This window comes from Cynocephalus volans, chromosome 13 (genome assembly GCF_027409185.1).
Source record: "Cynocephalus volans isolate mCynVol1 chromosome 13, mCynVol1.pri, whole genome shotgun sequence".
Lineage (NCBI taxonomy): Eukaryota > Metazoa > Chordata > Mammalia > Dermoptera > Cynocephalidae > Cynocephalus > Cynocephalus volans.
This window is the reverse complement of record NC_084472.1, coordinates 60,997,789-61,014,696: the sequence shown is the minus strand read 5'-3', so window position 1 is coordinate 61,014,696 and position 16,908 is coordinate 60,997,789. Positions and strand designations below refer to the sequence as shown.

Sequence of the window (16,908 nt, the reverse complement as noted above, 5' to 3'; positions counted from 1 at the left end):
TTTTGTTACTTTTCTTGTCTTGAATTCTGTTTTACCTGAAATTAGAATAGCTACTCTGTATTAGCTTAATAGCTCTTTTTGGGTTTCCATTTGCATGAAATATCTTTTTCCATCCCTTCACTTTCAGTTGATGTGTGTCTTTACAGGTGAGGTGAGTTTCTTGTACGCATCATTTTATTGGTTCTTGTTTTATAATCCATTCAGCCACTCTGAGTCTTTTAATTGAGGCATTGAATCCATTTACAGTTAGAGTTATTGTTGATATTTAGGGACTTGTTACTGCCATTTTGCTCCTTTTTTCTGATTGTTTTGTTGTTCCTTTATTATTTTTTTTCCAGTCTTACTGTTTTTCTTTGCAGTTGAGTGTTTTGGTTTTTTTTCTAGCTGTATATTTTGATTTCTTGATATTTATTTGTGTGCCTTGTAAGTTTTTGTGTTATGGTTACCAATAGGCTTACAAAAAACATTTTATAGTTATAATAGACTATTTTAAACTGATAACAACTTACCTTTGATATCTAAGAAAGAAGAAAAAATCAAAATCAACCTATACTTTGGTGACATTCCCCCACCCACACTTTTTGACATTTTGTTTAGTTGTTTCAATGTACATCTTTTAATATTGCCTATCTCTTGTTTGGTTGTCTTATTGGTAATTATGTTGTTAGATTTGTCTTTATACTAAGAATATAAGTGGTTTATTTACATTGATTTACAAAATCAATGTATTCGAAGTTTGTCTGTTTACTTACTTTGCTAGTGAAATATACCTTCAAATGCTTTCTAGCTGCTCTTTAGTGTTATCTGCTATCAGTTTGAAGAATTCCCTTTAATATTTCTTGTAAAGCAAGTCTAGCATTGATGAATTCTCTCAGATTTATTTTTCTGGGGAAGACTTTTTTCTCTTTTATATTCAAAGGTTAGTTTTGTTGGCTCACTGTCTTTTTTCCTTCAGAACTTTAATATATCATCCCATTCTCTTCTGGCTTGTGGAGTTTCTATTGAGAAATCTACTGAGAGATGTACTGGGGCTCTGTTAAAGTTATGTGTTTCTTTTCTCTTTCTCCTTTTAGCATTCTTTCTTTGTCTTCGGTTTTGGGAATTTGATTGTGATGTGTCTTGGGATGTTCCTCTTTGGACTGGATTTGCTTGGCAACCTCTGAGATTCCTTTACCTGGGTGTCATCCTCTTTCTAAATATTTGGGAAAAGTTTCATCATTACTTCCTTGAATATGCTTTATAGTTCTCATCCACTTTCTTCTCTTTTGGGTATGCCAATTATGCAGGGTTATTTTGTTTGAGGAAATTCCATATTTGCCATATTTCTGTTTCTTCTTTTCTTTCTGCTCATGTGTTTGGATAATTTCATATATTCTGTCTTCAAACTCACTGATTCTTTTATCTTTTTGATCAGATCTGCTGTTGGAGCTTTGTATTGAGTTTTTCAGTTCCGATAATGTATTACTTATTTCTAGAATTTCTGTTTTTTTAATAATTTTATTTCTTTAACAAGTTTCTTTTTCTGCTTCTGAATTGTTCCCCTGATATCATTTAATTTTCTATCTGTATTTTTTTGTGACTTCCCGAACACCCATAAGAGGTTTATTCTGAATTCTCTGTCAGACGTTTCAGAAATTTGCTGTTCTTTGGGGTACATTGCTGGTGCTTTGTTTATTTCCTTTGGTGGTGTCATATTTCTCTTTTCTTCCTCTATCTTTGTGTCTTTACATTGATGCCTAGGCATTTGAGGAGACAGCTACCTCTTCTGAATTTTCTAGGTGTTTCTTGGTGGTGTTAGACCTTTCCTAGTTAATATTAGAGCTTGTTCTGAGGTCTGTGGTCTTCCTTGTTTGTTTGTTTTACATTCTGTGGTGGATGAGAAGCTAACACCACCACTTAAACTCTGCATTGGAATTCATTTGCTGTCCTGTGGTTAATTCCTCCACTGTGGGGGAACTTCCTGTGGGGATCAGAACTTGAGCTCTGTGCTTGAGCTAAATTGCTGCCTTGCTGCTGATTCTGAAACTGGGAAAGGCATTGTTGTGTGAATCAAATTTAATTGTTGGCCTTTTAGTCACTTCTGGGTTTTTTGAGGTCTCCACAGACACTAATCAGCTGTGTGGAAATTCTGCCCTGGGACTGAGTCTTTCCTGCACACCACACCCTCTGCAGTTCTGTCACCCTGGCCAGCCACCACTGGTGGTGCCCAGGCAGATCAAAAGGTAGATCAGCTGCGTACAGTGCAATCTAATGTTCCCCTGGCAAGTCAGCTTCCTCTCTGCACTTCAAATGTTTCCTATGGGGCAGGCTTTGCAAGAGTCTCCAGCAAAGACTCACCATCCCTTGGGTGGTTCCTTCCTCCAGTCAGCTACAGCTTCTCACTCTTATGTGATTTTACCATCTCCTGGTAGCCACTTTGTGGTCTAGCAGCTGCTTCCCACCTTGTACCATGTCAGTTCAGAAGGATATGGAGCTTTCAATGGTCAGAGTGGTCCCTCTGCCTGCATCCTCTCACACCTTCATGAACTCTGCAGGTCTCTCCTCCTCTTCCCCTGAGCTCCACTGATTTTTATGATGGCTGTTTTTTAGCTTTATAATAATTGTAAATTGATCCATTGTGGGTGTTATGTTAACAATGCTGGGGATCATATATTCTGCCATCCTGTTGAAGTCAATCTCCTGCTGTTATTTTTGTAGTTGTTTTAATATGTGTATTTTAAACACAAGTGAAGAATAAAATAACAATCCTCTAAAAACTCATGACTCAAATTCAATAATTGTTAATTATCAAGCTTTTCTACATTGATTTTGCCTATCTTCTCATTTTTTTTCTTAAATATTTTAAAGAAAATTGTACACATAATGTTATTTCCAGTATCTGTGTGCTTCAGTATACATGACCAAAAATAGGGCATGTTTTAATATAACTACTAAGAAATTACCAATAACTAACAAAATTAACATTTCCCCATTATCATCTAATACCCAACACATGTTAAATTTTGCAGATCCATAAAAGTGTAATATAAAAATAAGTTTATTCAAAACATGATTCAAACTATGTCCTCATTTTACACTAGTTCTGTTTCTTAAATCACTTTTAATCTAGAATAATATCTTCCTTATCCTCCTACTTTTTTTCCTTCAAACTAATGACATGTTCAGGTAACTAGATCAGATTTCTGGTAGACAGGTGCTATTTAATATTCATTGTGAGACTGGCCATCTAGCTAAGTTGGTTAGAGTGAGGCACTGATAACACCAGGATCTGGGTTCAATCCCTGTACCAGCCAGTCACCAATAATTTAAATATATATATTGAGTATGTAGAATTCATGGGTAGTATGTGATAAATGCAGACTTAGTGTCAGTATATGTGGAGAAGATTTGGCATTTTTAACAAGATGCTATTATTCTATACATCATACTGTGGATATCAAATCTGCAGAACAACTCGCATTTGTATTTGTTTCTTTTGGTTTCAGTTACTTTGTTCTTATATCACAGGTTAATTTCCAGTAACCTGGAAATTAGCTTTCAATTCTTGTGGTAAAAATACCTCATAGATTGTGTTCTTTATGACAGATTGTAATATGTCAGGAAGCATCTATTATATGTGTGTCACAAATATGTATGGTATTTGTTTTGGGGGATTTTAACGAATCAAGGTTTTAAAAGCATTAATGAGGTATAATTGGCACAATCATCTGCACGTACTCAAACTGAATTGGATTTTTTGACATATATTTACTTCTGTGAGACCATCATCACAATCAAGAAAATGGACATAGCCAAACATCATTCTGAAAAGTTTCTTCATTCCCCTTTGTAATCCCTCCATCCAAACTGCGATTGGTTTAAATTTTCTAGAATTATATGTAAATGAAAACATATAATCTAACATGTTTTGCTAGGCTCTTTTTACTCAGAATAATTATTTTGAGATGTTGCTGTAGGCATCAATAGTTTATTTATTTATTTATGTTTACTATTGAGTATTATTACACTGGGATCTAATAGTGTCTTTTGAAGAGAAGTAGTCAATTTTGATAAAGTGCAGTTTATCAGTTTTTATTAGGTGTGCTTTTGATATTGCATAGAATAAATTTTTAGCAAATACTTCACAAAGATTTTTTTCTAAAGTTTTTATCTAGTTTTTTTGTGACTTTGAATATGGTAAAATATAAATCAAATTCTTTTTTTTTCTCAAGTGAATACCCAGGAGTTTTAGCTCAAAGACTATTATTTCTCCATTGACTTGCTTTTTGAACTTCTGCCAAGGACTCTTTTAATCATTTTTTGCATTATAGATCTGCTGGTGTTAAAATCTTGCAGTTATTGTATATCAAATAATTTTCATTCTGCCTTTGTCTATGAAAGATGAGACGCCTGGCTTCTGGTTAAAAACCTGTATGCAATTTTCAGGCCTGCCCATAGGCAATTATTACCTGGTGTACCTCACTGGGAAAAGCACCTTCCCAAACCAGATTTGGTAACGGCCAATACATTGCATTATCTGAAGGGAGTTGTAGTCAAGAACATAGGCCCTTCTGTGTAGTCCTGTTCTCATATTTTCATTCCTAGCCCCAGTATTTTTATTCCTAGGTTATTTTATTCCTTTATCTGTGAGGTCTTTTTCAAGCACCTCTATTGTTAGTTTAGTAATTTTTATTGGTACATTTTAATTAAGTTGTAAAATTTATTGTCATAAAATTGTTCACAGTGTTATTCCCTTATTTTCCTTCTAAATTTGTAGAGTATTGTTATCCCATCTTTCATTACAGGTTATGTTAATTTTTGCCTTCTTTTTTTTCTTTTTTCTATTAATCTGGTTATCTATTTATTTATTTTATTGAATCTTTTCAAAGAAGCAGTTTCTGGTTTTGTGAATTTTCTCTATGGTTTTACCATTTCTATTTTATTGATTTCTACTCTTTATTATTTCCTTTTTTCTGTTTAAATTGAGATTAATTTGATCTTCTTGTTCTGATTTCTTAATTTTTAAGTACAAGTATGTTTTTAATTTTTTTGATGCATAGCTATATCCTGATATCATTTTGTTGTTGATTCTTCTTTAGTTTATTGTCATTATAAATTATTACTTTTCAAAATTATTAAACCTTTTAAAAATGATCCAGCATATATTTCATTTGGAATGTTTCATGTGCCCTTGAAAATAATCTATATTCTGTTTGGTGCAGCACTCTATAAGTCTCAATTATTTTAAGTTGGTTAATTGTACTTTTGAAATTTTTATATACTTAGTGATTTTTTTGTACTATTTATATTTCAATAAAAATGAACAGTGTTAAATGTTTCAATAGAGTTATGACTTTATCTTCTTTTCCTTAGCTCTGGTGATTTTTGCTTCATGTATTTTAAAACTCTGATATTAAGTTAACTCACATTTAGAACTGTTAGGATGTTTTGATAAATTTACCTTTGTTGTTCTTATGAAATGCCCCATTTATTTCAGGTAATATTCCTTGTCTTGAGGTCTTGCTTTGGAGATATTTATATGACCATTTAGGCTAACTTGTGCTATTATTTTTATGGTATATCTTTTCCCATGATTTTGCTTATGACCTATCTGTATATTTATAATTATAGTATTTCTCCTGTAACCAATACATAGTTGGGTTAAGTTTTTAAATATCATCTGACAATCTCTGCCTTTTATTTTTAAGTTTTTGTTATGTTTTGATTAATACAGTGATTAATTAATTTGGTAGGGTTTTCAATGCAATATTGATTTTGATTTCTATATCCTATTTTCCTGTTAATTTTACTAATAATTTGTTTATTCAGAATTAGTTTTCCTTTTCACTGTTTGTTTATTTGTAGTGAAAGTCTTACAGATTTCAATATGCAACCTTTATTCATTACAGCAGTCTTCTTAAATTACTCTTGTATCACTTTATAATGTAAGGAGTTGTCAATCACATATTTTTACTTCCCACATTCTACCATTTGTGCCATCATCATCATAAATTTTGCCTCCACATATGTTATATATCCCATAACACATTGTCATTACTACGTAAACAAAAGTTTTTAAAGTATTAATAAATGAACAAAATAAGCTTTTATATTTACCCATATATTTGATACTTCTACCTCATCGTATTACTTTATGTAGGTTAACATTTTCTTCATTCTGAAGACTTTCTCCATGTTACTTTTGTAGTGAAGGTATGCTTTTGGTGAATTCTCCCAATTTTGCTTTATATTGCTCTTATTTTGTAGGATACATAAATATAAGTTGAAAGTTTTGCTCTGAAAACTTTTAAGTATTTTGTTCTATTGCCATTAGTCTTACATTATTACTGATGAACATTCATTGAACATTCTTATTGTTTCCTCTTCTATATGGTGATTTCTAAGATTTTCTCTTTGTTTTCTAGTAATTTTACAATGACATACAATGATGTAGGTGCTATTTTTGTTGCTTTTATCTCACTCAATGTGTTTTGAGATTCAATTTTGGGATGTTATATATTTCTGAACATTTGAAAAGCCATTGACTTTTTAAATTTTTTAATTAAAAAAATTTTTAATTTTTAACCATATCTCTTTTGTGGGACTCCAGTTATACATATGTTATACCACCTGATATTTTCCCACAAGTTACTGAAATTCTTTTTATTTTTTTAAAAATTGTTTTTAACAATACTAAAAATTGTTGGTGTTATCTCTGTATTTAATTTGATTAGTTTCTACTTAACTGTCATCAAAGCCAAAGATATCTTTTTCTGCAGCATTCGATCTTTTAATTAAACCATCCTGTAAATTTTTTTTATCATTTCAAATACTATATTATACAGTTTTAATCATTTCTTTTGGTCCTTTTTGAGTTTTTATTTCTTTGTTGTTTTTCATCATGTGGTCACTGAAATATTAAATTTAAGCAATGATCATCAATAATTGGTATATTCATTCATTTCTGTTGCTTATAACAAAATTTCTGGAACTTGGTAATCTATAAGAAAACAAAATTTATTGCTTACAGTTTCAGAGGCTGAGACGTCCAACTCCAGAGATCACATTTGGTGAAGGCCTTGGCGGTGGCAGCAATGACCCAGGGTCTCACACAGCAGAAAATGGCAGAGCAGAGAGAGACTAATCTCTAATGTGCTCCTCTTTTAAAGCCCTCAGAACAACACCACTGACCACCATTATTAGTCCATTCACTATGGAATGGCCCTACAATCTAATCACTTCTTCAAAGCTCAGCCTTTTAATCACCATAATAGCATTTCCCACCCTCAACAGTTACAGTGGGAATTAAGCTTCTAACATATGAACTCTGAGAACAAAATTCAAACAATCCACAGCAATTGGTAAAAATTTAAAAGAAAGGAGCCTGGGAAATTTGTAATAAATAATTCAGTTGACAATACATGAATGCTCAAATTAATATTAGAATCAAAAACAACAACCAAAACACTATAGCCAAAATGTGAAGAAAAAAAAAAAACTAGGTATTTTGTACCTCAGGATGTCATGCGATAGAAAGTATACAATGTCAGCTATAAATATTTTTGCAAATATTTTAAATTGCATTTAATTGAGCCTTAACTACTTTATAGGAAATATAGAAGATAAACATAATAAAGCATATCACAGGGATGCAGTTAGAAAAATACAGAACGTGGGCTACTCTATAGGACAAGTGACATTGTTTGTTCAACACATAAATGAAAAGGAAAATTTAAAATGCAGTGAGGAAACCTATGGACTGAATAAGACTTAAAGGATATATCAAGAAAGCTACATTATGTGAACACATTTGAATCCCAATTCAAAGATGTTTTTAAATATTTTTAATTTGAACACTTGAAGGTCATTTAATTCTATTTAAGATTTATTTCTAACTTTTCAGGTTTGATTTTGATTTTTAAAAGTGTGTATGCACACAAATAAATAGCATTTATGCTACTGTGTGTGTCAGGGGGTGTCTTGAATGGTAAAAATTTGTTTTAATATAAAAAAGTGGCCATGTGTATAGACAACAAAAGATTGGCCATGTGATGGCAATTGCTGAATCTGGGTAATGATGTACAGGTGTTCATTTTACTATTCTCTATTTTGAAATGTATGAAAATATTATAATACAATGTTAACAAAAATTTTTTCAACAAACGTGACAAGTACACTTCATATCAGTGTTGGTGGTAGTTTTCCAAACACACAAAATATCTTTCTCATGAAGAAAACTGTACTTCTTCCAGATATTATTATTCACCTGCTATTGAAAATATATATTTTAGTAATTTCTAAAGAAATTATTTGAATTTCAAATATTCAACACACAGATAAAATTCACTTTTAATTTTTACCTCAGCTGAATTTCTTTATGACCTTCATTAAGTAAACTTGTAATGAAGAACACATATTTTTGAAGGGTCTACAGAAGGACCACAGAATCCTTGTGTTCTTTCTTAGTCAAGTGTTTTATAACAACGCTTCCTAACAAGATCAGAAAACCTCAAAAATCTCTCAGGGGTTATTAAAAAAAAGTACATGCAGAAGATTCAAAATAAGATTATGCAGAAAAACTCCTAACATGGGACTCCATGGCTTTTCGGTTGCTATATGGTATTAAACTCCATTGTGGATCTCACAAAATTTTTCTTCATGAAAGCCAAAGAAATGAATCCAATTTGGTTATATGGAAGTACTATGTAGCTGTGGCAAATTCAAAGATGTTCAATTACACATAAGGATGAGAATCAACAATCGTGACAGAGATGTTAAGATCAGCCTCCAGGAAATGGAAAATTTTAAATGTAAACCTCAGTAGGCTGTTTTATGTTTTAATATTAAAATAACGGAAGATACCTTTCATTTTCATATTACGTTTTATAAATATTCAGCTATTTTTACCCAGGCATTATAATTTTGTGTTTATTCTCTAAAAATGTACTTATGTCTTTGTTAAGATGAAAAAAAAAACACACTTTTTACACGTATCTTTCAAATTGCAGAAGGTGAAATATCTTGCACAGGCTTTCTATTCAGAATGTTAATAGCATCAGTATGCCTGGTTATTAAATACCCCCAAGGTTTAAGGAGAATTGTCCTTTAGTTTATTGAATCAACTATATAAAAATCTTAATTTGGGGAATGGAACGAGAAAGCTTATTTCTATTGAATGAAAAGATGAGATATATATTACTATTTTTTGTTCTTCTGGCTTGACTGTTGCTTTAACGAGATAGTTTTGACTTTTATTGATGTAGAAAGGAGAAAGTAAGCAAGTTAAATTGAAAAAAAAAATCTATGTCTATGTCAGCTGTCAATCAAAGATATTCCCAGAGCAAGTTTTCAACCTTCAGGCAGATTTATGGCAGTTTAAAATGGGTGGTGCCTAAGCTGAAATTTATAATTATTCCAATCAAATTATTGCTGAGCTACAAAATGTAATTAACAAATTTAATTGGAAGATAAATTAAATGTATATTTTTATTCCATTTTGTCAAATGCAAAAGTTGTAATCTGTCTCCAGTAACCTGTGAGAAAAATGTTATTTTTAAAATGTCAAATTTTGTTTTGTTTTTTGTGCTTTAGGAATATAAAAGATACTTACAAGTAAAAAAGATTATAAAGAAACACAAGATTTTTGTTTGCAACATCTCTACTCTGAAGAATAACAGTTGGAATCAAAAGAAACACCAGAATGAATTGTTGCTCATTGCTACCTTTTATGATGGGAATTGATCTCCTATGGCCTTGCCTCACAGCAACAGAAAACTCTAAGACAGAAAATGTTAAGCAGCCAGTGGGATCTCATTTGAGAGTGAAGCGTGTCTGGCTGTGGAACCATTTTTTTGTACCAGAGGAATTGAATGAGAAAAGTGTTCACATTGGCCGGGTACTTATTGTCTAAATGTGTTATAGTAAATAGCCTTGTAACCAGTCTAAATAAACAAGTTGGGGAAGTTTGGGTGTTTGATAAGTTCTACATTTTTTCCGCAGAACCATGAGAAAGCCTCAAACACCAGCATAATTAATTGTTTCAGATTTGCAAGCACCTAAAACATCCGCTAAGAACTTGAGGAAGAGGGACAGCTCTGGTTTTCCAATTTCAGTTTAGTCGCTCATATGAAAATGCAGCCCTCATTTATCAACATCTGTAAACCTGATGGCGTTATTTTTGGTAATGGATCAAAGCAGCCACACGAAGACAAATGTAACTTGCCAACAGTATTTAGCCTGATTTTCTGTTCTGCTAAGTAGTTGTTGATTTACCCCTCATTCATTTTTAATGAAGCAGATTAATAACATATCCTTTTACAGTTAAGTAGCTTCAGGAACCTACACACTTCATTTGATTAGTGAAGTTGAAGTAAAAAGAATAATTATTTTTACTTTCTTTGAAGAATATATTTTAAGAAAATTTTCTTAACGAGACAGAACCTCTCCTATTTGTTTTTGGTTTTTATTATTATTTGGTTTTCTTTAAACAGAGGTAATTACAATATCATGTCCTTTTTCATAAGGCTCTTTTTCCAGATGAATGAAATGAAGTAAGTTTAACCGCTAATTAACTGGCGCTAAAATTTAATTGGCCCAAAGGGTGAAGCACTCAAAATTCATTAACTCTCTCTTGCTAGCCCGTTCAGGAAAGCTGCAGTGTTAGCACGGTGTCTGGTTTCTATGGAGGTTCACCTGCCTGCCAAATGTATATGAGAACACTTGACCAAAGGCTTAGATTAGGATTTTAGGCAAAGATTTTAAAACACTTATAGGGTGTGTGTGTATGTGCACACCTGCTGAAAGTAATATTTCCCATCCCTTTTTATTTTTGAAGATTAGTGCAGGTTAAAACATCATATACATGGATGCGTAAATGAGGTCCTCTAGTTAACTGTCTGCTAGCTTAGTATGAGTCTCTTTAGCTATGTTCACAGTGAACTCCACAAAGCACCATATGCTCTCCTGTCACTGAACAGGCTGACAGGCTAACATCAGCTGGGGACTTTTAGTAAATAAGGTGCTTCAGGGAAGTGCATCAGTGTGATGGAACAAAGACTGCTTCTGTGGTTGTCACTTATTCTCTAGTTTGTTTCTGAGCCTTGCACAAATCTCCTGTTAGCTCATTTCACGTAGTGATTAGTTTTGTATATTTTTTCATTCTATAAAAATATTTATGAAAATACTCTAACAGATGCCTTCCCTCAGAACAACCTCATTAGGCTTAAATAACCTACAGATAATTGGTTTAAAGGAGAACAATAATAGATGTTTAGGTGCTTGTAATTAAAGAGCTAGTAAAGATAAAATGTAGCTGATATATTCAAGACAACCCTGTTTTTGATCCATTTATAAAGAGATTATGATTGAGAAGTGCAATTAAGGAAAAATTTAAAGTGATACTGGTTTGTTAAATTGATAATAGTTGCCTAATTGAGAAAATATTCTTCGAATAGAAGTATAAAAAATTTTATAATATTAGAGTCCATGAGATTGAAATGTGTTTAACATATACATTTCATGATCCTAAGAGACAGGTGTTCAAATAAATTTTCTTTCTTTCTTAAATCTGGGTCCTTAAAAACAGCAAGCTCACTGATACTTGAAAATTTCATTGTTAATATACTTGGAATGCATTTACTCATTACTAAATTTTTATGTCAACATTATGGCATAGAGAATTACTTTTAATTTTATGAGTAATTAAGGAGTATCAAATTAAAACAGCTATAGCCAGAAAGTCAATCTGGATGTTATTTTTCTCAATTTTTTTCCTTTATTACACAGCACTGGTATTCAACACGTTAATGCTAAATTAGTTGTCTTAATGCTAAATTAATTGTCTTAAGTATCTTCAGACTTTCTCCACAATCACATAGAAAAATTTACTAATTAGTCCAGAATAATAAATTGTAACTTGGCCATCAGAAAAGTTGTTAATTTGTTTAGAATTGTATTTCATGATTAACTTTGTAAATTTTCCGAAAAGCTTTTACTTTGAAGAAGAGCATATTCATAAGCAGAGAATCAAAAAACAGGAATGCACAATAGTTAATGTATCATGGCATGCTTCTTCTCTGTGTAAAAATAATTTAGATATGAAAAATCATGTGAACAATTTAAGTATATTAAAATGAAACTTGATTTTCTCATATAAATTCAAAATTCTAAAATAATTAGTCAACACTATGAGTAATGAACAAATTTACTTTGCTTTTTAATTATGAAAAGAATGATGGCACAGGAAGAAAACATATATATGAGAATTAAGTAGAATATATTGGGAAGAAAGATTTATAGCTTCTGGTTAAAATTTAGGGGGCACAGCCTTGTTACATAGATGTTATTAGGGGAGGATTTGGGATTAGATAGGCCTGTGGTCTAAAACATAAATCCATACAAAAATCATATGATTCTGGGAAGGTTCTTAAAATTTTCAGTCTCACTTTCCCTCTGTATGGAATTAATTGATTACATGAGTACTAGCAATCTCATAAAGTTGTTGTAAGGACTATGTGAGATAATGAATACAAAGCAATTTGTGGATTTTGGGCATAAAATAAATATCCAATATTGAAGTTGAAATAATAGTTGAAATTGTTGTCTTCTCATTATGCTCCCTAATTTTCTTTTTACTATTTCCATGTTTTTTATGTATTTTCAGCCAAAGGACAGAACATCACTGTTTAAACAAATCTAGATTTTTACCTTCCTATCTGTCTCTAGGCCTCAAGCTAACATGAATATTTGAGAGTATGGTTTTAGTGACTAAGAATGTTATCATAAAACAAATGTGAACCAACTATGTTGTACATAATTGATAAAAGAAGCTTTGTTTTTCAATTATTAGAGTCTCTAATTAGAATCATCTATTTAGAATAATAAAATTTGCATAGATTTTTACATGGAAAATTCAGACTGTTTCTCTGCCTAGTGATATATTTTAATTTTGAAATTAATATTTTCCCTCATTTAATATAATATGGGAATTATGTAGACTCATTCTCTTGAGAAATAAGGCATGTGTAAGTAAAATCATTAAAATTGATTTGTCCATTTCACTACGTCTGGAAACTAAATTGTACCTCTTTGCAGATAAGATCTGATTTAGACAATGGAAACAACTTTTTTCAGTATGAACTTGGGGGAGATGGAGCTGGAAGTATTTTTAAAGTGAATGAAAGAACGGGTGATGTATATGCTATACAGAAGCTTGATAGAGAAGAGCAATCCCTCTACACTCTAAGAGCCCGGGTCATAGACATGACTACTGGAAGGGCTATTGAACCTGATTCTGAGTTCGTCATCAAAGTTTTGGATATCAATGACAATGAACCAAAATTCCTAGACGAACCTTATGAGGCCATTGTACCAGAGATGTCTCCAGAAGGTATTGTATATTAATTTACTGAAAGATATATTAACAATAAAAACAGGTTTAAAATTTTGCACATATATTTTGGAAGTAGATTATTTAAAATGCTATTCTTCCTTCTACTAACACATAAATATTTGAAAGATTAGAGTATGCATTAAAATTTTGTAAAAAATAGAAATATACATTAATACATTATTTATGTAATTAAAATGTCATTTCCATCTTTAAAGCAATAGAAAAAAAAGTTAGACATGTTTATTTGAGCAATTCACAAAATTATTTAGCTTATTCACTTACTGGTATCCTAAATATAAGGATTTATTTTCCAAAACAAAATATGCTTTTGTATCTCAAAAGAAAGCAAATTAGATAATCTTTCAAGATAATGCATATAAAAATAGCAAAAGCCAATTGATAAGACAAAAACTACTAAATGCGTCAATACTACAGAAAATGAAGACCAGAAAGAACAAAGTGGTTGAAAACCTCTGTGGGTTGTATTCATATCAAATTCCTTTCCAAAACCTGGCTATTGTTATTAATGTGTTAAATATAATACATGTAGAAGACAGTGATTTCTAGAAGATATAATAATTGACTCTTTTTGAAATCAAAAATGTCTTTCCAGTAAAGGGGAAAAAATTATGGTTTTGCAAAATTTCTTCTCTCATTCATTCACTCAAAAAAATTTTAATAGCAGAATATATAGCATAATTTAATTCAAAAATGTGCTTAACTGCAACAAGCAAATGTGATTCAACAATGGTTATTTTAAACTGTGCTAATGTGCTTTAAAACTGCTTTTCCTAAATATTTGATTTTTTAGCCAATGATTCTAAAAATATGCATTCCATCATTTAAAAAAAATTCTTTATTCTTGAACATTCAGGTAGAAATTTTAAAATGCTATTCTACATTTTCAGAACATAGGTATTTAACTAAAACATGAACAAATTTAGCTATGTAATATGCATCAAGACAATTACCATTAGACATAAATAACACTTAATTATTCTATTTTGGTAGCTAGGCAAGGAAGCAGTTCTTCTTTCCCCTCTCTTTCTCCTTCTCCCCCCTCTTCCACCCTCTCCTTGCTCCCCATTTTTCTCCTCTCTCCTTTTCCCTCCCTCTTTCCTCTTCCTTAACACACGTGTTTTATGGTCTTGACATGAGCTAGAAATCTTTCTTTGAAACTGGAGATAGAATTGTAAAGGAGATAAGGTAGCTTATTGCTAGTATGGAAATTTTGTTATAATATACAAAAAATAAATAACTAATTTTAAACAAATAAGGTTATATTTGATAAGGTATTTTATGAAAGTGTTAAGTTTGGGTCACGTATGATGATGATTAATTGCCTGGAGGAAGCAGAATACAATTTAGGTGGTGACATTTGATACAAAGAGGCCAGCCATGCCAAGTTCTAGGAAAAGATTTTCTTAGCACTGTGCTCAGTGTTGCATATATCAACTTAGGAGTCATTGACTTACAGCAAGTAGTTGGGGAATGAGCACAGATGAGATATTCTCGGCAGAGAAAGTAGCAAGGGAAGAGAAAAGCATCCAGGTTGACTGGACCATGAAGCAAAAGAGGGCAGGCTGACAAATTAGAATGAATGGGATTGACCAGTGATATAGGAAGAAGAGAAAGATATAAGATGTTGCAAAGGAAGAGACCCTTCAGTTGTGTGGAATGCTGCTGTAAGGACGAATAACAATCAAGACAGAGTAGTGACTTTTGATGTGACAAGGGGAAGGCTCCTGGTGCCTTGGATAAGAACAATTTGGTTGAATTTGTGCTTCTGTATGCTGGAGACTGTTCTATGGCATGAATGGAAGGAGAAGAGTAGTGGAGAGTGAATTTAGCCAACTTTAAAAGGTATTACGCTACAGGGAAAAAAATAGGTATATTAAGATGGGAAATTTAATAGTACAGTTATATGCTACAGGGAATGAACCAAGAAAAGAATATTTTTGAAGCAAAATAAAAGGGATAAGTTTTCTGTAAGACTATTCTTGAAAAATAAAAGAGTCATGGACTCCAGGGCAGTAGTAGAGGGATGGATTCAAGTAGGTTAACATATTGGCTGACAAAAAATCAATTTACACGTGTTTGTGTCTATTTTATCAGTGAAGTGTGATTTAAAGGCATTCATTGAGAGCAAAGGGGTAGAAATTCAGATAGATAAGAGAAGGTACAAAGCAGCCATTTTGCAGAGTTGGATAGTGAGCTGACAAGGGAATTATCGGGTGTACAATTCAGTACCAGCATCCTGGCATCAGTGCAGCCTCTGTGGGTGACTGCACAGAGATTATGAAACATGGTTTGCTCTATGCAATATCTATCTACCACGCACTTCTTTGTGCACTGAGATTTAAGGTACATGTACAAATTAATTATCCAGTTAATTTGTGTAATTCAATGCATCCTGCAGGAGTGCCAGTCAGCGCTAAGGCTTTGTATGGAATCACGCAAAAATCAGTGAGCATGGGTTTTACATTTTTATGGAGAGGGAGAGGTCAACAGAGTGGTGATTATTTGCTATCTGAAATGTTCTCTAATATGGAAATAAGAATATTCTTGTTCCTCTGTCAAACTTTTTTACTCATGTTTTCCTTCTGAAGCATTCTTGCATTTTTGTTGGCTTTGATTTTAAGAAACCGGTTAATAGAATTATATGTGACTTATTTGTTTTCCTCAATCTCAATATTTAATTTATAAATAATATGAATTATTTTTTCTAAATATATTCTCAATTCTTCATCTTTATTTTTGTATATCCACTGCCATATAAAAAGTTCTTGACTGTTCACCATGCTTCCAAATTCCCTATTTGGAGTTTGGAACCCATCTATTTTATACTTTAAAAAGCAACCAGTGCAAACATTTTAATATTTGTTATCTTTCTTAAATATATTTATTTGTGTTGCATTGGTGTCAACTGCCAATTATTATATTTGAAACTGCATTTTGAACTTAGATTTTAATTTGGATTCCTGAAAGGAATCTACGTTTCAGTATGTCACCAGAAGAGAAAACCAAGAAAATTACAAATCACTTGTTGCTTATTAAATAAATATTTAATTATAAGTAATGATGTGCTTTTACTGATTGCATTTGTATCTGAAATGTAATTACTTTTGAACTAGAACTTTCAAGTGGAATTGAGATAAAACATTATATTTTTTATTTGTCATTCTGGATTTGCAAAGTTATTATCTTTCTTTCACACAAAAATATAAGATCTATTAGGTAAGAAACCAAACAGCACCTCAGGTTTGGAATGATTGAAGAGATGTATGGACAGATAAAAATCCTACATAAAGGATTAGACTGGTTTGGGGATAACCAAACGTGCTGCAAATAATTGCTAAATAGTGCTTTATCAGTCTTAAATTTTCTAGTGCAGAAGCTATATATTAATTTTATGTCTTTTTAATTGTACCTGAATAATAGCCTATCAAATAAATAATCTTTCCTTTCAATAATTGTTGTTAGTTTTTATCTAAAACATTAGCATGTCAATAAAGGGGGGACATTTAAAATAGATTTGA

General features: G+C 31.7%; 1 protein-coding gene across 1 annotated transcript in view; it reads left to right on the top strand.

The window, feature by feature from the left end:
- Positions 1–9,679: 9,679 nt before the first annotated feature.
- Positions 9,680–16,908, top strand: part of CDH19 (cadherin 19) — a 54,822-nt gene continuing 47,593 nt past the window's right edge. The window contains exons 1-2 of the mRNA XM_063077509.1: positions 9,680–9,874; positions 13,072–13,366. Coding sequence (XP_062933579.1) covers positions 9,680–9,874; positions 13,072–13,366 — 490 coding nt within the window. The remainder of the gene's footprint in view (positions 9,875–13,071; positions 13,367–16,908) is intronic.